Source organism: Rosa chinensis, chromosome 5 (genome assembly GCF_002994745.2).
Source record: "Rosa chinensis cultivar Old Blush chromosome 5, RchiOBHm-V2, whole genome shotgun sequence".
Classification (NCBI taxonomy): domain Eukaryota; kingdom Viridiplantae; phylum Streptophyta; class Magnoliopsida; order Rosales; family Rosaceae; genus Rosa; species Rosa chinensis.
The window spans coordinates 80,183,960-80,208,883 of NC_037092.1; the positions used below are offsets into that span (position 1 = coordinate 80,183,960).

At 39.4% G+C, this 24,924-nt stretch overlaps 5 protein-coding genes across 10 annotated transcripts; 2 read left to right on the forward strand and 3 right to left on the reverse strand.

Moving 5' to 3' along the window:
• The first annotated feature begins 2,323 nt into the window (after positions 1-2,323).
• Positions 2,324-4,856, forward strand: LOC112167243 (octanoyltransferase LIP2p2, chloroplastic). 3 transcript variants are annotated; one of them, XM_024304234.2, is made up of 7 exons: positions 2,324-2,723; positions 2,846-2,904; positions 3,009-3,084; positions 3,190-3,729; positions 3,808-4,078; positions 4,176-4,326; positions 4,423-4,856. In XM_024304234.2, the coding sequence occupies exons 4-7, from the start codon at positions 3,581-3,583 to the stop codon at positions 4,776-4,778; spliced, it is 927 nt and encodes a 308-aa protein (XP_024160002.1). In that variant the 5' UTR covers positions 2,324-2,723; positions 2,846-2,904; positions 3,009-3,084; positions 3,190-3,580; the 3' UTR covers positions 4,779-4,856. The 3 variants fall into 3 exon arrangements, with proteins under 3 accessions (XP_024160002.1, XP_024160003.1, XP_024160001.1); XM_024304235.2 differs by having other exon boundaries at positions 3,016-3,084; XM_024304233.2 differs by having other exon boundaries at positions 3,009-3,729.
• Positions 4,857-6,758: 1,902 nt separating this feature from the next.
• LOC112167242 (peroxisome biogenesis protein 5) lies at positions 6,759-14,440 on the reverse strand. Its single transcript, XM_024304232.2, has 15 exons — positions 14,169-14,440; positions 13,944-14,066; positions 13,683-13,845; positions 13,266-13,459; positions 12,738-12,989; positions 12,002-12,124; positions 10,983-11,156; positions 10,545-10,735; positions 10,038-10,284; positions 9,739-9,823; positions 9,397-9,506; positions 8,998-9,222; positions 8,073-8,138; positions 7,458-7,552; positions 6,759-7,368 (listed from the first exon to the last, which is right to left on the reverse strand). The coding sequence occupies exons 1-15, from the start codon at positions 14,286-14,288 to the stop codon at positions 7,290-7,292; spliced, it is 2,247 nt and encodes a 748-aa protein (XP_024160000.1). The 5' UTR covers positions 14,289-14,440; the 3' UTR covers positions 6,759-7,289.
• A 946-nt stretch (positions 14,441-15,386) lies between these two features.
• LOC112167652 (COP9 signalosome complex subunit 6a) lies at positions 15,387-18,843 on the forward strand. Its single transcript, XM_024304702.2, is given in 9 exon segments — positions 15,387-15,826; positions 15,901-15,988; positions 16,166-16,259; positions 16,737-16,798; positions 16,898-16,976; positions 17,070-17,162; positions 17,596-17,696; positions 18,015-18,070; positions 18,481-18,843. Coding segments are annotated over 9 exon segments (1,008 nt in total). The 5' UTR covers positions 15,387-15,479; the 3' UTR covers positions 18,569-18,843.
• Positions 18,844-20,220: 1,377 nt separating this feature from the next.
• Positions 20,221-22,973, reverse strand: LOC112164192 (receptor-like serine/threonine-protein kinase SD1-8). 4 transcript variants are annotated; one of them, XM_040506945.1, is made up of 7 exons: positions 22,693-22,973; positions 21,905-22,045; positions 21,597-21,796; positions 21,304-21,511; positions 20,986-21,223; positions 20,753-20,903; positions 20,221-20,669 (listed from the first exon to the last, which is right to left on the reverse strand). In XM_040506945.1, exons 2-7 carry the CDS (start codon positions 22,014-22,016, stop codon positions 20,382-20,384), a joined length of 1,197 nt encoding a protein of 398 aa, XP_040362879.1. In that variant the 5' UTR covers positions 22,017-22,045; positions 22,693-22,973; the 3' UTR covers positions 20,221-20,381. The 4 variants fall into 4 exon arrangements, with proteins under 4 accessions (XP_040362879.1, XP_040362880.1, XP_040362878.1 ...); XM_040506946.1 differs by having other exon boundaries at positions 22,628-22,973; XM_040506944.1 differs by having other exon boundaries at positions 22,720-22,972.
• Positions 22,974-23,271: 298 nt separating this feature from the next.
• Positions 23,272-24,591, reverse strand: LOC121049292 (receptor-like serine/threonine-protein kinase SD1-8). The gene has a single exon (XM_040506016.1). The coding sequence runs from the start codon at positions 24,589-24,591 to the stop codon at positions 23,272-23,274; it is 1,320 nt and encodes a 439-aa protein (XP_040361950.1).
• Positions 24,592-24,924: the final 333 nt, after the last annotated feature.

The window sequence follows — 24,924 nt, forward strand, 5'->3', positions numbered from 1 at the left end:
CTTATGTTTCGGGCAGTTAACGTAAACCTTTTGATAAGGGTTTGCGCTTGACTTCCCAATGGCTTCTGGAAGTCTGAATTGAAAGTAGCTGAATTCAATAAGACAATGTGAATCAAGGTTTAGACGTGCGGCTCAAGTATAGTCGGCAGACACAAACTTTCTTTCAAATCCTTTGGGCAACCTTACTGAAATGGCCAGATGGGGGAGGGCGAACAAAAGAGGCAGAATCCATTTTGGCATGAACTACTCCCACATAGTGGTTTAGGCCCATTTGTACGCACTTCTGGATTCAATAACCTGTTATGAACGTTGTCCCCTTTCTAGACACCATTTCACATAGGCTATACTTACTAAGATGAGAAAGATCATAAGTGTGAAGACAGTTCAACAAGTGTTAATAAAAACCACCCTTAACCTTAAGGGACCTGAACTAGGCACCAATAAGGAGTTTAGGTCAATATTAACAAAAGAGACTTCATCTATTCCATTATGATTCACAACCCCTTACTGACCTCAACTTCTTAATAGTGGTGTGATTTACAGCTCACAGTATGTCCCACTGGGCATGCCAAAATGTTTGGCTCCAGTTTTGTTGCAGCTGGTCAACAGTCTCTTTTCTTGCGCGGGCGTGCCAGCACCGTTTGGGTGCGGTCGTCGGGGGTGTCCCTTGACCTGACTTCTTTCAAGCGATTATGGACTAGGAGAGCACCAACCTCGTCGTGGGATTCTTTATGCCTCGTGGTGAGGACTTTTGCTAATCTTCTTGAAAATCCCAATCGATACTCGATGTTGTAGATCGAGCAGAGCGAGAACCACTGGGAAGTAGAGAGAACTTACTAAAGCATGACTTTAGCTTGGCTGGTTTGTGAGGGTGTTACCCTTGCTTGGCTGGTTCCATAACTGTTGTGGTCGTGGTACTACAATCGGCTCCCGAGGAGACTAGGACCGAAGTATGTTGACAGAGGGTTTGGTGGCACTGAAAGTCGGCTTCTGAGAAGACTAGGACTAGAAGTGTGGTCACTGGTAAGAGAAAGAGAAGGAGAGAAGTTGCTCTTAGAGAGGTTTGCTCTAGAGAGACTTAGATCATCTTAGAGATGTATTGATGAGTGAATTGTGTGTCTAAGTGATGAATTTGTAACCTCTATTTATAGGCTATCATGCCAAAGTAGTTGGCATTAAACAAATGATAGTGGAGCATTAATTGGAGATAAGAAATGATGAATTTTGGAGATAAGGAAGCATAATTGGAGATAAAGAATGATGAATTTCAGAGATAAGGAGATAAGGAAGCATAATTGGAGATAAGGAATGATGAATTTTGGAGATAAGGAAGCACTTTCGGCTCCTTTATTCCTTCAATTATATCTTCATCAAGAATTCAGATTTTGACCTTGACTTCTTCATAACAAATGTTCCACTGTGAGTGTAGATCATCATGGTAAAATTTCAGAGCTTTTGGTATAGTGGTTGGGCCGGAAACGCTGCTGGACCTCTTACAGGTTCAGTTTTCCAGTTTTGCTTATGCAGAAAATTGGACTGATTGTTTGAAGGCCTTCCACTCAAAAATAGCTCTGGAACTCTTCATAAGAAATGATCCTTGGGCTTTCTAGATTTAATCTGGAAAGTTTTAGCTCATTTGGATTTCATTTGGTTAGTCTGCCGCCCCTCCTTCCTTGTTTAGCCCGGTTTCTCCTAGCCGAAGTAGGAAAATGTGCTAAAGTTGACTTTTCATGCTTCCATGCTTCCATAGTAGGCTTTATTTAGCCTCTAAATATATATTTCGAACTTGTCAACAATATATAGCTTGACCCACTGACATTGGCTCAATTTTTCAAAGACGTGCCTTGTCAGGCCAAAATGCTCATTTTGGGTCCAAACAGGGAGAGAGAGCTCTGTTCATGGTTTCGTTCTTTTTTTTTTTTTTTTTTAATTAGCTAGTAGTGAAAGACTATTCTGCCTTTCATAAAAAAAAAAATTTGTCTCCACGTCAGCAAAGAAACGGCGCGGTCAAAAATTTTGGACGGAAGTATCACATTAGTGTCAAAATATGTGTTTGGGTATCACATTGATACTTTTGAGAGTTCGGGTATCAAATTGGTCTTGGCAGCATAATTGAAAATTTTTTCTCTTTGGAATATACAAAGGGACAACTCAGAAATAAAAATTACAAGAGTCATTGGTGGTTTGAATTACTCAGGTGATATAACAATCGGAGGCTCAAAGCTGTCCAAACTGGAGATAGAAAATATGGTAACCCCATCAGTGACCATATGTTATTGGTCATAATATAGAGAGTAAAATCATTATCATAGGATCACACACATAAGATTTTTCTCTTCACTCGATCTGAACACACAAGAGGCCGCCTCCTTCTCTCTCATTTTTCCCTTCTCCTCCCGCCGTACTGTGAGCCTGTGACACCGAGATGCTGTGACGGTGAGACGCCCAGAAGCCTGGACGGTGAGGACTGCTCACTTTCTCTCTCTCCTCACTTCACCTGCACGTCTGCACAGCTCCTCGGCTCCTCTTTCTTTCTCCCTCACAGATCTTTCTGCCATGTCCGCCAACGCCAAGACCTCTCTCTCTCTCTGTTCACTTCACTTCACCTGCAACCTAATCAGTCTCAGCCTTCAATTCATCAATTGTTCCCAAACTCGATCTGAACCTTCAGTTAGCATACTCGATCTGAACCTTGAGTTCCCAAACTCGATTTGAACCTTCAGGTAGCATATTGTTTCATAAATTTGTGGGTTTCTGTTTCAGAGCTTAGTATTTGTGGGTTTATATTTCAGAAATTCTTTCGCAGCTTAATATTTGTGGGTTCTGTTTCAAAAATTCTTTCCAGGTTCCATTGGACGAATGACCACTATGGGTGTATATGTGCGTGACTTGCTACTTGGGCAGGTTAGTTTCTGTCTTCAGTTTCTCTTTGTTGCAGAAATTCTCTTTGTTCAGGTTCTTTCTCTTTCTTTTTGTTCATTTGTTGACTTGTTGTGATATTGTGCTAGAGTTAAGGTTCTGGTTTGATTTTGGGAAGCTTCAAATGGGTGGAACTGGAGTTGTGAACTGAAGTTCGAACTACAGGTCGGTCTTCTTGTGGGATATAGCGTGTGACCTCATTGCTATATGTTAATCACGTTATCTTCTGTAGTGGATGTGACCTCATTGCTATATTCATTTGATTTTTAGTGACTGCAAATATGCCTGTGAGTTGTGGTTTCTGGAAATGGATTACTCCGCCGTTTCTCGATGAATAAATGGACCTTAAAGCCCAAACCTGACAAGGCGCCCAACAACCCAATCGAACAAAACCCAACTCATGCTAATGGCCTGGTGACTTTCATTTCTTTCTTTTCCACTTCCTTTTTCACCTCTGCCTTTCAAAACGCCTGAAAGCTTTGAATGCGCTAGTTCCCCCATTCCTATTCCTATATCTTTTGATACAAACCAAGAGCTACTCTAATCGAAAACCAGGTTCCCACGCTACATATTTCTTCTTTTAACAAATCTTTGTTGCTGTACTCACCATTTTTTGCCTTCCTCCTCAAGAGTCTCACGAAGTCAAAATATCAAAGAACATATGACTTTCTTGGCGACCCAATGTGTCATCGCCTCAATCCCAACACACCCAGTTTCTAATCATCAGCCCAAACGGTGCCTCGCCCAGAGAATCCCAGTTGTTAAAACCCAACAGTCGAGCTTTCCAACTACTCGGGAATCGAGAAGAGAGTGAGTTCCCAATCTGCCATTTTCAAAAACCACCTGGTGTGTATTCCATGGAACTCACCTGGTCTAATTGTCCTACAGGTCTGAGTGTGAGTGCTTCAATCTGTACAAGGAGCTAGTTCCTTACCGGCAAGCTTGGTCTTGGCAGAAGAGCATTGTCAAGGAGAAAAAGGCTCTGATTGAAAGGAATCAGGACTGCCCGGACTCGCTGTTTGTTCTTCAGCATCCTCCTGTTTATACAATGGGCACCGGTACCTCAGAAAAGTTCCTCAATTTTGACCTCAAGGATGCTCCATTTGATGTTCATCGGACCGAACGCGGCGGCGAGGTTACATATCACGGTCCTGGTCAGGTAGTGATGTGAACTAATTGCTTGTCAGGGTCAGGGTTAGTTCCTGTGGGATGTAATTTGTGTAGCTAACTTTTGATGCATGTTTGTGGCAGTGTAGATAGTAATGTACCCCATTATGAATCTCCGAAATCACAAAATGGATCTTCATTGGTACCTCAGGTCACTTGAGGAGGTGATCATTCGCGCTCTTTCAAAGACATTTTCGATCAAGGCATCTCAACTTGAGGGCTTAACTGGTGTTTGGCATGGTATGCTTTTCTTTACGTTTGTTATAATAGCATCATTTGTAATTGCTAAATGGAAATCAGACCATAAATATAAATTTTTATGTAACTTTTCTTCAGGAAACCAGAAACTGGCAGCCATTGGTATACGAGTGTCTCAGTGGATAGCTTATCACGGTTTGGCACTGAACGTAACCACAGATTTAACTCCTTTTCGTTGGATAGTACCGTGTGGTTTACAAAACTATCAGGTTGGAAGCATTAGAGGGTTGTTGGGGGAGTTTGAGTCATTTGACAATAGTAGTAGAAAACAGCTACCAGATCCTGATGATGGCCAGCTACTTGATATTGCTTGTAAATCTTTGATCAATGAGTTTTCAGAAGTTTTTCAGGTTGGAATCAATTATGAAACCATCTCGAGGTTAGAGTTTTTAGAAAGTGAACCGGTAAAGCCTCTAAAAGAGGAAGTAATTTAGTTGTGGGGTTCAGGTCAACATTTCTAATTGCTGGTGTGAAACAGATCTTAACACTCTTGAACATTTTCATTTCCAATCTGTTCCTAGAGGAGTAGGTCATGTCACCAAACAGAATTTGTGAGCAACAACAGTAAGGGCAATGGTGTCAACCTCAGAAACCCTGCCATTAGCGTTCAAATTGTCACGACCGCCAGTTTCATTTTGGTTCACCTCAGCCCGTTGCTTTTCTAGCACAAAAGTATAGAACACTTGTTACGCATTGAATGTTTCAAATGCGACAAAAGTGAGCAGCAAAGATAACATTACTTTTCTGTCATTTTGATCTCTTGGAAACTAGATTGCATTGTCAACCTGTGAGATTTGGAACCCTTTTGAGCAAGTTTGAGTTACTGAGCTGTTTTCAAAAGAATTTAGGTGTATCATCATGTGGTATGTGTATTTTGACATTAGTCGAATTGAAGTGGAGTCTGTAATTTTACATATTTAAACTGTTTTAATTAAGTGACATTTTGATGATTGATTACAGGATAAGCACTAATAATGAATGTGAAAGTATGAATTCTCCCCACTTTGCAAAAACCATCAATAAGAGTGGTATAAGTAACGGGATTGGGAACAAGTTCCATACGGCGCATCTCCTTGAAGATCTTGTAAGCCTGATCGATCTTTTTAGCTTTGCAATATCCGTTAATCAATATGTTACAACTCCAAACATTAACCATGGAGGCCTTGCTAATCATAAGATCAAAAATTTGTCTTGCCTCATCCATTTCTCTTCACAAACAGTAACCGTCCATAAGAGAACTGTATGTAACCACAGTAGGTTCAATTTGCCTTTGAATCATCATGTCAATCACTCTTTTGGCTTCCACAACCATCCCTTCCTTACAGAATGTATCAACCAAGACATTGAAGGTGATGACATCTGGAAAGATACGTTTACTCAATATTTCATTAAGCAACCTTGTAGCTTGTTTCCAGTGGCCTATATTGCAAAGTCCTTGAATCAAAGAGGTGTAAGGAACAACATCTGGAGTAATACCTCTACTAATCATTTCTGCGAAGAGGTTCATTGCATCAACAACTAGTGTATCCTTGCAAAGACAATCAATGATGGTGCTATAGGAAACTATGTTAGGCTTACAACCGTTTTCTTCCATCTTCCTAAGTAATTGCATGGCTGCACTGTTGTTTCTCATCATGCAAAAGCCCTTTATTAGTGTGTTGAAAGTAAACATATCGGGCTGACAATGACCTGCCTGCAGCATTTTGGTGAAAAAGATAATGTTAAGAGTATAGTGAATAGGACTTAGGAGCAATTCCAGAGAGAAGCATTTGTTTAAACAGAGGGATGGCTGCAGAATAGTGTTTCAATTTGACAAGTTGACCCAATATCTGTGTGGAAGAGACAACAGAAGGCAGAGGACGGGAGTGAAGCACTTCATGGAACAACACGGAGGCATCGTCAACTTGAGGATTTGAGGCTGGTTTTCTCTCTACATGGGCTTCTCTCGAATGAAACAAAGGCATGAAATTGTTGAGGCGAACAGCAAGAGAAGAAAGGATACATCTTGAGCTGCGGCTGAGCATCATCTTCACATTCAACATTTGCTTTGAGTTTCTGCTCTCAGCTTTGTTTTTGATTGGATTTCTCACAGCTTGATCTCTGCCTTTCCTTCTTATATTTTGGTTCGATAAAAAATCGAAAAAGTAGCCGATGTTATCGTCACCTACGACCCCCCAATTAATATTCGTTAGAAACTCAGGTTAAGCCGCAGATCAAGAAAGGGCTGATGAGTATTCAACATGATAGAAAACACCACTCTTTGTTCCAATTTTATCGAGAGACATGTAATCGCTGCATGAATCAATGGTAGAGAAATGGAGCAATAGTAGTGATTTCAAGATAGTCATATAGATTGGATCTCAGAGTTGCGAGTGTTCACTCTCACAGAAGCAATGTGAGGGACATGAGGGTCAACTTTCAAATGCTATCTGCCATGTTCTACTGCATAAATGGTAAATAATAAGTAATGTCACTTTTATATCAGAAATTTCTGCTACCTACTTCAAATTTGACAATTCTATCTCAGCCAAAAAAGATAAAAGAAAAAAGAAAAAAAAGAGAATTCTATAGCTACATTCGGGAAAAAATAACTGTGGCAGCTATTACAAAGCGGCCACCTCCATTATGCCCTTTCTTCATATGCAAGCTATGGCTCCGCTTGGTGTTAACCATGTACATAAGAAATGTTATACATTTGGCGTATTATTTTTGGAAGCTTTAGCAGCTTAACTTATTCATGTTGACTCTTCTGACTCATGGATAATGCTACAGAAACCGGCAAACGAACTCTGCTAAAGAGCAGCAAAGAATGAACCGTAAGTGAGGATCCATGTAACCATGTTCTTCATGCAAACAACTTCATCACAGGAGGCTGCACGTTTGGGTTTTAATTTCAGTAATGGACCCACTCAATCTCATCCATCAACCCAAAAGAAAGATGTATATTATAATGGAAACTCCTTCAGGAGAATGTCTAGATTCCGAGAATCACAAGCTTCCAACATGTCACTCCTAGAAGCACAACTGCAACATAGACAAATAACATGTAAAATGCATGTTTCAAATTTTCAACAAAAAACCAAAAGATTTTCCTGTTCTTTTAATTATCATACCTTAAAGAAATTCTTAAGTACTGCCAACCGTTATCTGCCTTTGGATTCATGGTAAGTGCTCGAACATAGTAACGTATGGAATCCTCATACATGCCCTATATACAAAAACGAAATGGAAAATATATAACAGGTTGATGCAACACAGTAACATGAATATTGGCAGTCAACTAGAGAACTACAAACTTAAATGTCATCACAGTCAAATTTCATACGATTGTAAAAGGATAAGGAGGCCTATATCACATGGATACAGGTGCGAGTTGGCTTTTATTACTTAATTCTTTAATAAACATAACTATTTCAGTGCTACGCTTAAAAGGTATGGACTGCCTATATAATAGTTCGATTTCATTGTTGGCATACTGAACGACTTTAACAATCCCACCACTCACTTTCAGTCATCTCAGAAGATCACCCTTTTCGCATTCATTTTATTTGGATATTTCCATACTAAACATAGGTCAAGGTTTGTTGGGCTCCTATAGGCTTCAAAGATGAATGATAAAGAACAAGAATTCCACAACCATCTTGTGCATGAAACCAAAGCAAGGTAGGAAATAACAAGAATCTGAATTTGAAAGCTTTAATGAGAGTGAATGCAGCATGGAATCAAACCTGGTTGGCATAGCTGATACCCATATTAGCCCATGCACGAACATAGTTGGGCTTCAAATCTAGCGCCTGCCAATCAAAAGATATACAAAAAACAAAAGTTAGTTCCAACTTGATTTTACAAAATAATCAAGTTGCAATTGTCAGTTACAGAAAGAAGTTATGAATTATTTAATAACAGTGTTCCTCTAATATGGTTTTCTGTAAAGACATATCCATCAAAAGACACAACAAATGGTAAACCAAGTTTCAAAGTCAATCTGTGAATTGCAAACTCCACATAATTCTCAGTACTGAATTAAAAGATACACACACTCACACAGATATATATATATATATATATATATATATATATATTCACCAAAAGCCATCTATTTTTTGTAGTGTTAGTTTATAACTCTGGCAGGACAATACACCAGATCAAATATGCAGGAAGGAACTTGTAGGTTTCTGCTATGCTAACAGTTTTGAGTCTGGGTCTGAGAAGCGGGTTTGGGGGATTTCCCAATATCATTAGAAAAAAAAGGTTGAAATCTATACAAGCCCTCTCATAATAACTGACATGTTCAATACTACACATAAGCTACTCCAGTTAAGGACTCTTGGTAAATTATGAAATATTAAGCATTAAATTTGTGAATCACAAGTGAAACATAAGAATGGCTGCAGAAAAATTGCACATCATCCACAGAAGGTTGAAATTCCAACTAGTTCAACAAGCATCTAAGTATTATATGTCCTTAACACTTCCTCTAATCTACTGACATAATTTTGTTTATGTATGTGCTAGATGTAGTGATTAAGGTGACAGTTCAATCCTACTTCAGAATGTAAGGATCCATTTCCTATGTAAAACACACGCAAAACTAGGTAGATGACAATGACGATTAACCACTACAAGTTTATAATGGTTGATCAGACAAATTACCTGTTGATAAGCCAATATTGCATCAGCACTCTGAACACTGTTTGCTTGTGTTGCTCCAAGCTTGTTCCAAAGAGAGTAATCCTGCGGCTTCAGTTTTAAAGCTGTCCTGAAGGACTCAATGGCTTTGTCATATTCTCTTGACAAGTTGTAGAGGACACCAAGAACTATATGCACGTCAGCATCCTCAGGTGACATTTGAGCAGCTTCATTGAAAGTTCTTGCAACCTGTATGTTGCCAATAAAGGTTTATGTATACCCCTATAAGTTTAAGATAAACTGGAAAAAACATCATCCCCTATAAGTTTAAATACAGAATCCAAGATTTTTGAAAAAGTATTAGTATTATCCTGGCCTCCTGGGGAAACAATAACTATGAGAATTATAAAGGTCAATACTTACATCAGCATAGTACAAAGAATCTGACAACTCTGGTCGCGCAAGCACTCCATACTTTGGGTGATTACGTAGCCATCCATATAAATATTTCAAAGCAGCCGACTGCTCCAATTCTGCAATAAGAGTCTTATTACTTTTCTAGTAGTCTAGAGCAATATTTATGTTTTTCCCCGATACAGACTTAGTTTCTAAAGATATAAACTACATTTTTCATGCAAGTTATATGCTGCCGGGGAAGTCATTGATTTGATACAATGATTAACACGTAAAGAGCTCTATACTAATGATGAAAAGGTTAGATAACAACTTTACTTATCATATACATGTGGAGAAGGAATGACTTACCATTAGTATGGCTCACTCCAAGGGCAAGAAGCACTTCTAGATTAGTTGGATCAGCCTCCTGTGCACGCATCATGGCTGCAATAGCCTGCACAGATTCAATTTCAGGACATTCACATTCTATGTATCAAAGGGTGAATAAATAGATGTTTTGAATAGACACAGATTAGTTGCAAGAAATCAACATAATCTACAAACATCTTCATAAGAGTTCAAATAGTGGTACTTTGCAGAGACCGCCTAGACTATAGGGTTTTACGAAATATGCCAAAAGTTTATGAACTATATAAAAGAAAGACTACCTGTTGATCATCATCATTTTCTGCATGTGCTATTCCAAGTAGCCTCCAACCTTCAGCATTGTCAGGGTTCTTGAGCACTTCAGCTTCCAAAGCAAGCACTGCTTCACTCAAAAGACCTTTATGGAACATGTCCTGGCCTTCTTTCAGTGGGTTTGGGTGACCAACATAAGGGTTCATATCAGAAAAGACATAGACGCCCCTTGAACTATCCAATCGCTGCTTGGAAGCTACTTGCTCATTTAGGAACCTATTTATGGATTAAGGCAATTAAGTGTCTTACGGAAGGGAAAAATCAATACCAGGAAAGGGTGACTAATAAAAGTCTCCAAGATCCTTTATCAGTGAGGATCCGAAAAATAACTGAAGCAGATGAAGTATCTAGATAACCATATATAAAGAAAAAGGAGAGCATGCAAAAGATATCAGAAGCCCGCATGCAAAAGAACTTGAATCAAATATGGATATCGGTTAATGACAGCTTTCCAGCTCCTAAGAAAGTTAACTTACTCATCATATGCGTTAGCCCAGCTATCAGCAGAACTGTCCCCCAATATTCCTTCACCAACCTGATTTCCAAATTCTTCTGCCCAGTCATCAACATGCAACTTAGAGAATTGATTGACCCACTGATCATCAACTGACCCATGTTGCTCTTGTTCAGAACCAAACTCATTTGCCCATTGATTGGCACGAGATATCTGAAAATCATTGGTCAGGCAGCTGAATATTAAAGCCAAGCTGAACAGATTGCACACCAATTCAAAGTAATAAAAATGCACCTAGATACATGTCTGGTATCTCTGAACAAAAGTTCTTATAAATCAACATCATTCTCAATTGTGACCGCATTAGTACATGAAAACAATTATCACATAGATCAAAAGGTGAAAGAAAGAAAGATTAAAGTACAGATTTTATATTTTCACATTCAAACCAGACTCCTACCTCCACCTCCCCATGCTGATATTCGTTAGCCCAATTAGAACCCGCATTGTACTGCTGTTGATATTCTCCTGCCCAATCCCCAGCAGCAGATGACGTGGCTTGCTTGACTTGATTATCATCAATAATAAGTTCACCACGACTCATCTTTGATACAAACTGGAGAAACCTTGACTTCTGCATGCCCCAAAGCAGATATATGAACAATAATTAAAATAAGAAAGCTTTGTTATAATACTACTAATAATATAAATTTTAAAAAGACAAATATGGGATGTGGGAAAGTTGAATGCACTTGAAATATTAGTGAAAAATTGTGGTAAGGAGCACCATTTGGCTATGATCTATGTCCTCACTGAATTTATTGCTAACTAAGAGCCCCCAAGCTATTTTCTGGCAATACATCCAGGGTTAAACCCTGCAGAGGTCTTCTTACAAAAACTGAGAGACAGCACAAGTTTCCATGGACAGGTAAAGTAATATCAATGAACAGAAGTTGGAGCATTTCTGAAATCTTCAGGAGACCCTTATGATGTTTAAGTGTTTTAACTATCCTTGGGAATTCAATGCTTTAAATTTTTAAACCACTGAACTCCAAAAAAGGGCTGAAAACAACGAACTTCAAACAATACTATTATTTGCTTTTCACAGGTCAGTAATCTTCCACGTTAGGACGTGAAATATATTATAACCATCATCATTAATATTTCAGAGATCAGTAGCCATTTGTGGTAATTAACTTATTCCTGGAACATCGTTTGCTATTTTTTAAAGCATACTTCATATATAGAAACCCTGTGTAAGAGAATCCATAAAAAATCTATGAGTATAGTAGTTCACTTGATTCAGCGGAAAAACAGGAAAAAGTCGGTTACAAGGAGTCAATGCATGAGTATAACAGGAAAGAGTAGGATAGCTTCCAAAGATCATTTGTTCGTTCAATATCCGCAACACTAGTGTGTGTGTGTGTGTGTGTTCTGAAATTATGGAGGCATATGTATGCATTTGAATATTAGACAAACCTGAAATTTTGGGTCCTCATTCTGTGCTAATGTATTAGCAAGCATACGAGTCTGCTCCATTGCAGCTAAGCTTGCCATATTTCCACCTCTCATATGATCTGCAGACATCATCTGAGACTGTTCCTGCAACCAGCAGAGAGAAGTATATGTATCAACACCATCATACGATTTGACATCACTTCTAGTTTTGGATCTATTTTATTAGAACAAGAGTGCTAAGCACCCTATACGCAATAGTTGAACTCTTCAATTCAAAGATAAAAGCACTAGAACAGTAGTTTGATGCAACCGAAACTAAAGTGATTAAGGTGTCAAACCTTCTAATTTTCTTCTTCTCATTTTAAAACTTTTTTACTTAAATATCATGGACTTTATTTGTAAATCAACAGTACACTCCACGGTGTATCACTACAACCTCATATAACATCTTTTAGGGATCTTTTGTCTACATCACCAAAAAAAATCCCTGCTCCAACATCTAAAATCATATATATTCACTTCCCAGGGTAATCTGAAAAACTAAAGGACATCTGAATCCCTCAACTGCAGCCAATTCAATATTTGAAACATCGTGCAAGACCCTAATATTTTTTGTCCACCATTCTTAATCCAACCACAAATTTCCAACCACTCTGATTGCATGAATTTACTTGCTAGTATAGTTCTGCCTCACTTTATTAGGGTCAACAATTGATCAATAGCACTGACTGTAATACAAGTTACAATACTACTTTACCTGCTCGAATTCAGATGCCCAACCATTGGCACCATGTTGTTGCTCAAATGAGTGAGCCCACACATTAGGATCACCACGATCTACTCTGTGTTGGCTAAATTCTGTGACCCACCCATCTGTAGCATGAGCACCAGGTTTCTGGATAGCTTGGGATTCGTTCCAATAACCCTCTAGTTCCCGGAACCTTGCAGGGAGAGGCCCTTTACTGTTGGCTTCACCGTCAATATCTAGCGAGCATAGAAGTGCGTTTACCTGGAAAATAAATCATACAAAGTTAGCCTGCAACATTGTTCAAAGAAAATAATTTTATAATTCAACATACTTGCTCAAAATATGTATATCCATAGTTAAAAATAAGAGGAAAAAGGACAACCACATTTAGTCAGCTATCAAACAGTCATGAATACAACGATGCTCATCACTGTTGGCCTACCCCTTAAAGGGCTATATTGAAGCAAAACAGCAAATAAAATCAACCAAACAAGTTATGAAGGGTATACAATAGAAATGAAATGTATAATCTCAAACCTGGCCATTAATAAAATCCTCGCTCTTATCTGCAAAAAAGTGTCGAGCCATGATGCTGCTGCGATCACGAATGCATTGCTTGTCACCAGCAGACAATCCCAACACTGGGAGTTGAGTAGGACGGAAAGGTATCCCACCACGGCTACTTTCAACAAACGAGTGCAAAAAGCTTGACAGCACTCTCTGCGGTGGCCCTGCAAGACAAAATTATAACAGAAGGAGGATTTTAGAAATCTTTAATCCTTGCTACTGAAGATAGACGCTGCTACAGGTTACTTCATCAGGAAGGGACGCCTCCACTGTTGTCAATACTAGCACAGTCTTGATTACTTCGCTGGGACTTACTTGAGAAGCTAGCTAAGAACTCTTTCATAAATAAATTGGAAATTGACAAGTGCAAATCATTTGGAACCGTACCATCCAAAGTGGTGGGTTGAAGCTGAGCAGCGGCGCCGCGATCATACAAAACCTGAGGGCCGTGCATAGGAGGAGGGTGAGAGCCTTGTACCTCATCCCACGCACTTTCAAGCAGTCCATTGCCGCCACCAACAGAGTTAAAGTTGCGAAGAAAGTCTGAGCTCTGACGCAAAAATCACAACCCAAACTAAGTAAACACGAACTCAACTCATTCGGTTCAAAAGATCACACCTTTGATTGAGCTAGGGCCCGAAGTCAAACCTGGGTTCCGGGTTGCACGTAGGGCTGGTCAAACTCCGACCCCGGCAGCTGTGGGCCATGCGCCTCCGGGTAAAACTGAGCCTCGGAGCTCGTGGGCAGCGAAGAAGGCAGCTCCTTTAAGTCCTGATCATTCAACACAAAACGAAAACGACGCCGTTGGAGAGATTGGAAATGGAATTGAGGATCAAGATGAAGAAGAAAAAGGCAGAGGAATTGAAGGGGAACCTGGCCTTTGGCGGAGGAGTTGAGAAGAGCGTTGGCGAGATTGCCGAAGGGATTGGAGGACGAAGATGAGCCCGGAACGGCGCAGGCTGCTCCGCCGGTGACAAGCTCACGCATCGCCATCGTTGATTTACTTCTTCTACTTCTACTTCCTCCTCAATCTTACTATATACAAGAGCAAGGCCAATACAACTACCACCACTCTATGTTTTTTTTTTTCTGGGTTTTATTATGAATAAATAAAAGAAATGGGATAAAAATAATGATGGATAATAATTTTTAGAGTTTGGTTGGGATTGGGAATACGTAGGTGTAGTTTTTGGGTGGGATAGAAGGAGGTTTTTGATGGAGTCCTTCTCTCCCTGACTGTCTTCGTCTGAGCCAAAGCTTATCGATTTTTTTTGTTTAATATATTTATTATTATTTTTTACTTCGGTTGAGTTGTGACGATGTTGACGTTTCTTCTGTCAGAGTAGATCAAAATTTTCATTCTCTAGGTTTTTTTGGTCCGGCGGATGTGTCGTCGAACCCACTAGTTTTATATATACACGGGAGTTGTAAAGTGTGTTTTTGACATTTTACTCTGAACTTGATGCGTTAAAAACTAATAAATAAGAAATTGGTGGGTCGGTTCTGTCGAATGTGCTACTTAATACTTTCGTTTGTTGTTTCATTACTAAATATATTTCTTATTCTTCTTTTATATCGTTACCTTGCATTCATCCTACTTTCAGTTGTTACTTAATTGCTAATAAATTTCTCATTCTTCGTTCATATCGTTACGTTGCATTCATTGAATACTATATGATACATTGATTTGTCTCAAATAAATTATGGTGTAAATTCTTTTGTAGTGCCACACAATAGGAAGGTGAATAGCATTCACACTTGCAAACTTTTCCCAATAATGTCTCACACTCACTAGTGGTCACACACTAATTGATTAGCATCTTGAAATTCAAACCCTAAACCACAAAATCCTCAACAACCGAATGACCGGATAACATTTACGGTTATAAACTTGTAAATTTGGTTCAGGAAACTACACCCATGGGTCAAAAATAGACAAAATAACGTAAAAAAAGAGTATTGGGTCAAAACTAAAACTTGATGTTGTGGCCTTTTCATTTGGGTTATAAAATCGTGGGCCTCTCTAGCCTAGTTGCAGAATCGGCCCAGGCAACAATAGCGAGGCCATGGAACACTGTTACGAGCAAAAAAAGAAGCAGAGAGCTTGGAAAACCAGAAAGGCGAAAAAGCGAGAGAAAAAGAGAGAGAGAGAGAGAAAGCCTGAAACCCCCAAATCGGAGAAGAATGGCGGAGTCGTCGAGCAGTGGTCTCACGTTCAAGCTCCACCCTCTGGTCATGGTCAACATCTCCGACCACTACTCCCGCGTCAAGTCTCAGATGAACCCTCCCATCGCCGCCCACAACGCCACCGCAACAACCACCACCACCACCACCAACAACGGCGCCGAAGCCGTCGAAATGGCGTCGTCTTCCTCCTCCTCCTCCGCTTCGTCTCCGAGAGTCTTCGGCTGCGTCATCGGCGTCCAGCGTGGTCGCACCGTCGAGATCTTCAACAGCTTCGAGCTCCTCTACGATCCTGAGACTCACTCGCTCGAGCGTGGCTTCCTCGAGAAGAAGCAAGAGCTCTGTAGGTTACCTTTCCCTTCGTTTATTTCTAGGGTTTCAATGAATTCCTAACCTGATAATTTTTTTTTTATTGGTTTAGATAAAAGGTTTTTCCCCATTTTTACATACTGGGATGGTACTCTACCGGCTCTGATGCTCAGGAATCTGATATGACCATTCACAAAGCTGTAAGCTTATGCCTTTCTCTTATGCGTATCTGCAATTTTAGTTCCCAATTGATTAGTTTGAAAACCTATTGCCACAGTTTTACTAATTATACAATAATGCTTTGGGCTGCATTCAAGTTTTTTTTTTTTTTTTTTGTTCGTGGCCATGAGTAAGAATGTGTGCTTGTTTTGCAACAGTTGATGGATATCAATGAAAGCCCTGTTTATGTTCTACTCAATCCTGTGATCAATCCTGCTCAGAAGGACCTCCCAATCACTATTTACGAAAGTGGTATGTGACCTGCATTGCTTTATTATATCACTGTATAATGATTTTGTCGGCAGAGCCAGTTAATTGTAGGCCAATTTTTTTTTTTTTTTAATGCCTAAGGTGAAGCCTGAGCTTTAATAGTTTACATCCATAGGCGCAGCAAGTTTCATTATTTTATCATGGAAACGGTATGCATGTTTTTGATTCGTTTTCTTGTACAATACCATGCGTTGCTTTATATGCTTGCGCCCGCTGGTTGTAGCATAATTCTGTGATTGTTGGGAATAGCATAATTTGCTAGGGTCTCAGACTCTCATCTTTTGTAAATGAAGGGTGTTTGAAGTTCTAATTTCTTTTTGCATTCTATAGTCTTATTTCGTGGAGAACTTGTGTGGCTTGGCAAATCCTTGGTCACTATGAGAACTATTGATTTCGGTTTATCTTTTTACTGTCTAACATTTTGTGGTCTTTTGTGGGCGGTAACACTACTACCTATAGAGCTGCATGTCATTGATGGGGTTCCGCAGCTAATTTTTGTCAGTTCAAGCTACACAATTGAGGTTGGAGATGTTCATTCTTATCTACCTTTAAAGTCATCTAACTATTATCAATCAGGCCAACTGAAACAATTTTTCTCTAATTTTGGGTGTGCTTCATAGACAGTAGAAGCTGAACGTATCTCAGTTGATCATGTTGCTCATCTTAAGCCGTCTGATGGAGGTTCAGCAGCAACTCAATGTGAATTTTCTTGCCCCTTGTTTTCGGTTTTCACAGAAGAGTATAGATTTCATATAGTATTTGACAAATTCATAAACTATCGGTTGTTTGTAGTGGCTGCTCATCTTACAGGAATCCACAGTGCTATCAAGATGCTCAATAGCAGAATTAGAGTGCTTCATCACTATCTTCTAGCTATGCAGAAAGGTATGTACATGCTTTGAGTAGAAGATGAGTTATATTAGGAATAAGTTTCAATATCAGAACACAGAAAATTTCTTTAGTCAACAGACCCCAAAACATTCAAAATAAATAGATGCCAAAGTCACAAGATAGAATTCAAACTTCCTCAACTTTAGGATTGATGCCTAAACAAAGTTTATATATTAGAACTCCCTCTTCAGATACATTTTCCACTTTTAATTTAACGAAGAGGTATTATGACTATACAAAGCCACTTACTTCTTTAACTGCCTTTTTATCATAACATTATTATCTTTGTCATTTCACCCCGTTTATTTCTTGAAAGTACATCTGTATGCTTTAGTGTTGGCATTTGATGAAAGAAGATATATATTATTGGGTGCATGTACACCGAAAGGTCTAGAATTTATAGTATTTGTTGTTTATTTCCATGCAGGAGAAATACCTTGTGAAAATTCGCTGCTAAGACAAGTATCAAGTCTTCTCAGAAGGTTGCCTGCTGTTGAATCGGGGAAATTTCAAGATGACTTTTTGATGGTGAGTGGTGTTTATCTCAAACTCTCAATTGTAAAATTCATTATTTTGGGTCTTGGTTATGCCCTTCAGTGTATAATATTTTACTAGTCATTTATAGGTTACTGAAAATGCTAAGATGCTATAGTTTGCATTCAAAAGACCCCTGAAATGCAAACCCCGTAAATCAGGAAAGGATTTTTCACTTTCTTTATTTAAGAAAATGAGTAATAATTTATACCAACTAAAGAAGCTTGTCACTGCAAAATGGTTCACACCAAAGCTTATCATTGCAGATACTACAGACTAAGCTTATCATTGTTCCTCTCTTTTCTTTTGTAGGAATACAATGACACATTGCTGATTACATATCTAGCTGTGCTTACCAACTGCTCAAGGTAAGATATATTCTTCCAAACTTTTCTATGTTCATCATTATATTGCAATAATAATCCTGTAAGTTACTGCAACAAAAAAAAGATGAACATTGCACTGCTTTCATGTGGACAGTTTTCGTGGTGTGGTGACAGTTTTTGTTATTACGCCTGTATTAAATTCTGTATTCAAGCCCAAAACGAAGTGGTTGTTGACATAAGGTATAGGGTTTGATTCATAAACAAATTTGGGTTACCTACCTATATGATGAAGGTTGGAAGTCACAGCCTCTCAATTGTAGCTAATGCCTTAGCTAGTCAACGGTTGTGTTAAGTTTCTGCTTAAATATACACTGTAGAGACATCATATTGTAATTGCAGGATTTCACAATTTTAATACTTTATCTTAACTAGTTTCTTAATTTTTTTCCCAGTACAATGAACGAGCTGGTCGACAAGTTCAACACCGCTTATGACAGGCACAGCCGAAGAGGTGGAGGAGGACGTACTGCTTTCTTCTGAAAACCCCTTGCCATACTTGCCATATCTGACAGATCGGACAGTCTGGGGTCCTTGATATCTTTTTTGGATGTTGCTGTAATGCTGTTTTAGATTTTGAGTGAACAGGTATATTGTTGAGACCTAAACAGTTCCAAAAGAAATATAAATTGCTTAGGTTTATCACTCTTTTGCTTCCCCCTCTGCCACCCAATTTTGGGTAATGGTTTATAATTTCAGTTGACAAAAAAGGAATACCTCCGGTTGTAAATTTGAGGACCATAAATACTTTGTCACTATTTTGTTGGTTTAGAATTTCAGATCATACTCGATGAATCCTTTGCAAGAATTCATTCGAAAAGGAAAGAGAGACGGGCCTTCAAAATGTGTTAAAAGTTGCTCATACCTCATGTCGTAGGTTCTTCAGCTAAAGTGTTTGCATTGATTATTTGTAAAGCAGAGATGTTCTTCGGCTAAGGTGTTTGCATCGATTATTCGTAAAGCAGAGATGGAACAAAACCAGAAACAAATTATCCACATTACCATTGTGGACGCCAACTAAGGTGCTTGATCAGGCCGGTCCACAGTGAAAGTAAATTCTCCCGTAGAGGGGTCACCGGAGGACAACCATGAGTTCATATCCCGGGTAAAAACCTGTGATCAAATTCCAGCCACAAACTTCATTTCCGGCAAGAGGGTCTGTTACGTAATCAAAACTCTGCCAAATCACACACCCCTCTGAATCTCCACTACTCTCATCTCTCAAGATCAGATTGCCATTGTCCAAGAGCTGCAATATGGACTATTTCAGACCACAGAGACATTCACAGACCACACAATCAAAGACTCATTAGTGGAAATTGAAAACCCCGAAGAGCCGAGAGTTAAACTTGCTAAAGAAGAACCAGGAATACCCAAGAAGCTGATTTTTGAGCTTCCTGGGCTGAAGAACCCAAGCTCAAACCTTTGGCTTGAAGACACCATAGTCTGGCCATTTGTAAAAACTTGGTTTGGCCTCAAAGTATCTACTGCAATTGAAATTAGTGAGTTTGAAGACAGCAAAGTGAACCTTGCAAATTTAATGTGACAAGTTTCAACTCTTGGGGTAGTCAAGACCAAAATTAAAATCAGATTGTGCAGTGAAGTTGCCTTGTAGATGATCCATTTATACACTAGAAAATGATACACACACATATAGGCTAGGGCTGTCAATGGGTCGTGTCGGGTTGGGTTCGTGTTGGGTTAAGGTATTTGTCACGTTGCAAGATACAAATCCAAACCCAACCCATTTAATAATCGTGTCAAAAATCTAAACCCAAACCCAACCTATTTATTAAACGGGTTACCCGTTTCCAACCCGCTTAACCAATTTAACAAATAGGTCATGTCGTGTTAGACAAAATGACCAATTTAAGGGTTAAAAATGCGACCCATTTAACTAAAAAAATGCATAAATTGATTAAATTCACTAAAAACTCCACAAGATGAATAATATAAATAATTATATATATATTCATAAATAATTAAATCCAATAATTATAAAGAAAAATATTTCAAATTGTCTGATCTTATGATCAAATACTCCCAACGTCCAAAATTTCAAGAAGAAGTATAACATAATCGGGTTATACGGGTTCACTTCGTGTTGGCGGGTTGACCCGTGGCCGACCCATTTATTAAATGGGTCATGGCGGGTTGACCCACGGCTGACCCGCTTTTTAATCGTGCGGGTTCAACCCGCTTTATTTCGTGCGGGTTTCGAGTCGTGTTATCGGGTCGTGTCGGAATTGACAGCCCTAATATAGGCTATGCTATTTGATGAAGATTATACCTTACACTACCTAGGATCTAATGTTGTGATAGTTACTTGGTTTACAGTGCTTGACTCGTCTGTTTCGGGTTTCCTTGCCAGGCAAAAACTGGGTTTTTTAGGCTGTGGTAATGATGCAGTTTCACTACATAACATTAGAACCACAGAGGACATTGTAGGCCTATCTTCTGCACGCTCTTGGACGCATAAAAGCCCTACCTGCATGCATCTCAACACCTCAGATTCCGAAAATGAATCACCAACTGATGAATCTATTATATCCAACGCACGACCTCCATTCCATAGCTCCCAAAACTGCAACAATTTATAGCATTTCTTTGTTAGTAGTTTTGAAATGAAATGTCATTACAATATGACCATGATGTTTATTCACTTACATGTCCTAGGAGGTTTAGCTCATTGTTTGAATAATAGAATCCTCTGTTCTTTTGACCACTAACAATCTCCAATACTAGAACACCAAAACTAAATACATCCGACTTGATTGAGAAGAGACCATCCATTGCGTATTCAGGAGACATATAGCCACTGCAGATCATCGGGAAAGTCAAATTAGTATGTAAGGTCTAAGCACTACTAAGAAAAATTGAAAGCTTATTATAGTACTTACTATGTTCCCACTACTTTTTTTGTATTGGCCTCTGTCTGATCTTGACCGAATAGTCTTGCCATTCCAAAGTCCGATATCTTGGGGTCCAATTCTCCATCTAGTAGAATGTTGCTTGCCTTGAGGTCCCTATGGATAATTCTGAATCTCGAATCCTGGTGAAGATAAAGAAGCCCTCGAGCAATCCCACAGATAATGTTGAAACGCTTTTGCCAATCCAGCAAATACCTTTTTGCTTTATCTACAACCATTTGTCCATTCTAACTCAAATTGGTTTATATGTAGCTCTTAAATAAAGGTGAAGATGAGGCATGCACTAACCGAATAAAAAGGAATCGAGGCTTTTATTTTCCATGTATTCGTAAATCAGCATCTTTTCATCCGCATCAACACAGCAACCAAGCAGTCGAACAAGATTTCTGTGTTGAAGCCTTGCAATTAACTTCACTTCGTTTTTGAATTCTTTGGTTCCTTGTCCAGAGTTCTTTGAAAGTCTCTTGACAGCTATCTCTTGACCTTCGACAAACCCCTGCATTAGCCCCACATATGTACCTATGTCATATTACCTCTTTAGGTGCATTTGCAAATTTTTGTATAATTTTAGGGATTTGTACCTTGTAAACACAACCAAAACCACCTTGTCCCAGTTTATTTTCATCAGAAAAGTTCTCCGTTGCCGCTGCTATAGAGGTAAAATCAAACAATGGCAACTCTAGGTCATCATTGCTTCTGTCGCCAGAGTAGTGCTCCTTCTTACTTGAGACTAACACACTGTTTAGAAGAAAATCCTGGCTTCGAATTCTTTCAAGAGGACCTGTTCAGAAGTAAGCAGAACATAGAAAACAAAGACTTGGTAAGTAAATATATCTGTTATCTAGCTAGCTTTTCACTTGTTGAACATATATGGATGTTCCTTTTGTACCTTTTGATTCTCTCCTGAGGGTGCTACCCGAGTTCCTCCTCCTCCGCACGAACCAGATAATAAGACCAGCTGATAGCAGAACGGCAATAGCAACTACAATGCCTACGCTCATAACTATGCGTTTTGTTTTCCCATCACCATCTGGAATCAAATTATCATACATGTGGTTAGTGACACTGAATATTGTTACAATTTAATTTGACTTTAATTTGATTAGTCCTGGTGATCAGAACTCCACAAAACTCATGTGGCCCTGTGTACCCTCCAAGAATGCAGTTAAAAGAGAGAAATACCAAAAATAAAGTTCAATATTCAAATCACTCCTACTAGTTGTACTCTCCAGAGACATATAGTCAACATTTAAATTTTTAGAAATTTACATACTCCGTAACATTTCAAGAAATTTGAGCACCACACTATAATTCCGATACTACTAAGAAGTCGATCGATGACTATTTATCAATGTTTTAAAACGCTGAGGCGTAAGTCTTTTTCGGGAGAGCCTCAACAAGGCGTAAGCCTCGAGGCATAAGGCGTAAGCCTTGCATCATAATAAATTAAGTATATATTAAAGAAAAATTTAATAAAACATATGTATATAGAAAAATAACTTATAGAAAAATAAGTGTTTGTATTGTAGTGTGCCACTAATTACATTAACAGGTATGTAGTATTTAGGAAAGGTGGAAGACCAATAGATATATAACGATAAACCATAATAACCTTAACATAATAATCTTTCAGATGTAATTTGGTTGTTGATTGGATCTTAATCAAATCTGTATTACTTGATGGTATATATGAAGAGGTATTACATAATCTGCACCAAAGCTGCTTCTCCACGTCCTCAATTAATTAAGTCATCTTATGCTGTTCTGACGGGCACAACTCGATCGTAAGCTCTCTCTCTCTCTCTCTCCCTCCCTCCCTCCGGTTCTACCCCTTTATCTTAGTCTCTGTCAAGATTTGGTGCAGAAATCATCTCAAGAACAACGCAGAACTCATCTACCATTTTTTTTTTTGGGCGTACGCCTCCATCATGTTTTTCACGCCTCACCACGCTTTTCACGCCTTGAAGTACGCCTTATGCGCCTCTACGCCTTGTGATGAAATCTGACGCAAAATATATACAAAATACCGTTTTTTGCGCCTCAGGGAGCGCGCTTTTTAAAACACTGCTATTTATAACTCCTACTTTGACACCAAATAAGAGTTCAACGTAATGCTGCGTAATTCTATGAGTGTTCTAGTGATTATATTTTTCAAACTTCTAAATTCACTAAACTAACATTAACGTGAATGATAATCATATTAAAAAAGAAACAGGAAAAAAAAAAATTTAATAGTAACGGTAATGGTAATAGTCATTAGTCAGTGCTGTTCACCTGGTAAGAAAGAAGAAGGTGGTATGTACCTAGTTCAGAAGCTGGTAATCGGAGGTAGAACTCTTGGCCGCTGTCGCCGGCATAACTCCTCATATCCATCAACTTCCCAAACCACATCACACATCCACTCCCTCCTTTCTCAATCCTCGCACTCGAAAACCCACTACACGAGCAATTCCCCAAACACTTCACCTCACACTCCTCCAAACTCATCTCCATATCCACCATCGCTCCGCCGCTCTCCGGCAGCTTCAAATTCTCCACCTTCATAAACTTGTCCTTACTCCCACACTCCAGCTCCGTCTGACGTTCACATCCTTCGGTGCCATCTCTCAAGCTCCATGCAGAAGGGTTCTTAGGTCGGAATCCCCTCATGCACTTACACACCGGCAAAGCATCGTTGGCGTCGCAGACACCATAGGGCCCGCACTCCCTGTACGTGTCGCATGGGTCCCTGGGAAGGTACCAGCACTGGCTCCAGGTCTTGCGGCTCTCGATCCACGTCAGCCGTTGGATGTTGCCGGAGGGAGATACAATCAGCCGTGAATACAAAGCTGGATTAGTTTCCGAAAAAGAGTAGTACATCTCCTCATTGTTTACAACGAAGTTGAAACCAATACCATTAGAGCTAGCGGTGTTCATCTCCGGAGCCCCGCTAAAACTCAACCCGTTCCAGGGGCCGCTCCGGTACTTTACCGACTGTCTCTGCCGGAGGAAAGCCTCCGGGAAACCGCGGTAGTCGAGCTTGAAGGAATAATCACCAGTAGAAGGGTCTTGTGGAGTTTTCCACGAGGTTATGTATCTATCCAATCCGGTATTCGAGTTCCTTCCGAGCTTCATCTCCGGCAACAAAGTGTGTGTAGGGTAGTCGAAGCTCTGCCAGAGGAACTCGTTAGGGTTGGTTTCATTTGCTTCTTTGAGGACCAAGTTGCCGGAATCCAAAAGCTGAAGGATTGGATTTTTAACAAATTGTGATTGATTGCTTGACATCCAAGAAACTTTTCCGGATTCATCCACAAGAGAAAGTATTCCGTCGTATCCGATTTTGAGACTGGCTGAGTTGTTTGGGAGCGGATTGTCTCTGTTGGCCACCCAAACAACTGTTCTTTCTTTGATTTTCATGTACCATATGCCCAAGTACCATCTTGAGTGTCTGCCAGGGTTGAAAAAACCCAACTCGAAAACCTCGCCGGCAGAGACGAGGCCTGTTCCGAGCGATGAGGAGTCTTTGGATTTGGCAATGGAGAAGAAAGATAGTAAAGTCAGGAGAAGAAGAATGGTGTGCTTTGCTAAAGCTCTCATTGTTGGTGAAAAGCATACGGGAGTAATTGGGGTAGTTCATTTTGAAGAAGACATATACAATAGGGAAAGCCGCAAAGGGAAAGAGAGCTCCTATGACAATCGCTCTTTATGAATTTCTTGGCAGTGAAATGAAAACATACCATATATAACGTTGGGTTTTACTTGAGGTGTAAGTCACTATTTTAAATATGGCGGTTACTTGGATAGTTGGATTCTTTCCTAGTTTAACTTGATTTTGCTCAAGATTTGATTCGCCCAAAATTTACATTCCTTTTTCAACTTAATTTGGGTAAATTTGATCACTGAAAGATCCTTTTACAGGAATGTAATGAA

Excerpts from the sequence above, each read along its gene's own strand:
- LOC112167243 (XM_024304233.2), top strand. The coding sequence starts at position 3,581 with ATGACTTTCTTGGCGACCCAATGTGTCATCGCCTCAATCCCAACACAC. Across the intron at positions 3,730-3,807 it reads ACTCGGGAATCGAGAAGAGA|GTCTGAGTGTGAGTGCTTCA; the intron begins GTGAGTTCCCAA and ends ATTGTCCTACAG. Across the intron at positions 4,079-4,175 it reads CATATCACGGTCCTGGTCAG|ATAGTAATGTACCCCATTAT; the intron begins GTAGTGATGTGA and ends GTGGCAGTGTAG.
- LOC112167242 (XM_024304232.2), bottom strand. The coding sequence starts at position 14,288 with ATGGCGATGCGTGAGCTTGTCACCGGCGGAGCAGCCTGCGCCGTTCCG. Across the intron at positions 14,067-14,168 it reads ACTCCTCCGCCAAAGGCCAG|GACTTAAAGGAGCTGCCTTC; the intron begins GTTCCCCTTCAA and ends TTGAATGATCAG. Across the intron at positions 12,125-12,737 it reads GGGCATCTGAATTCGAGCAG|GAACAGTCTCAGATGATGTC; the intron begins GTAAAGTAGTAT and ends TGCTGGTTGCAG.
- LOC112164192 (XM_040506945.1), bottom strand. The coding sequence starts at position 22,016 with ATGAGCGTAGGCATTGTAGTTGCTATTGCCGTTCTGCTATCAGCTGGT. Across the intron at positions 21,512-21,596 it reads GTTTTGGTTGTGTTTACAAG|GGGTTTGTCGAAGGTCAAGA; the intron begins GTACAAATCCCT and ends GGGCTAATGCAG. Across the intron at positions 20,670-20,752 it reads AGCTAAACCTCCTAGGACAT|TTTTGGGAGCTATGGAATGG; the intron begins GTAAGTGAATAA and ends AAATTGTTGCAG.
- LOC121049292 (XM_040506016.1), bottom strand. The coding sequence starts at position 24,591 with ATGAGAGCTTTAGCAAAGCACACCATTCTTCTTCTCCTGACTTTACTA.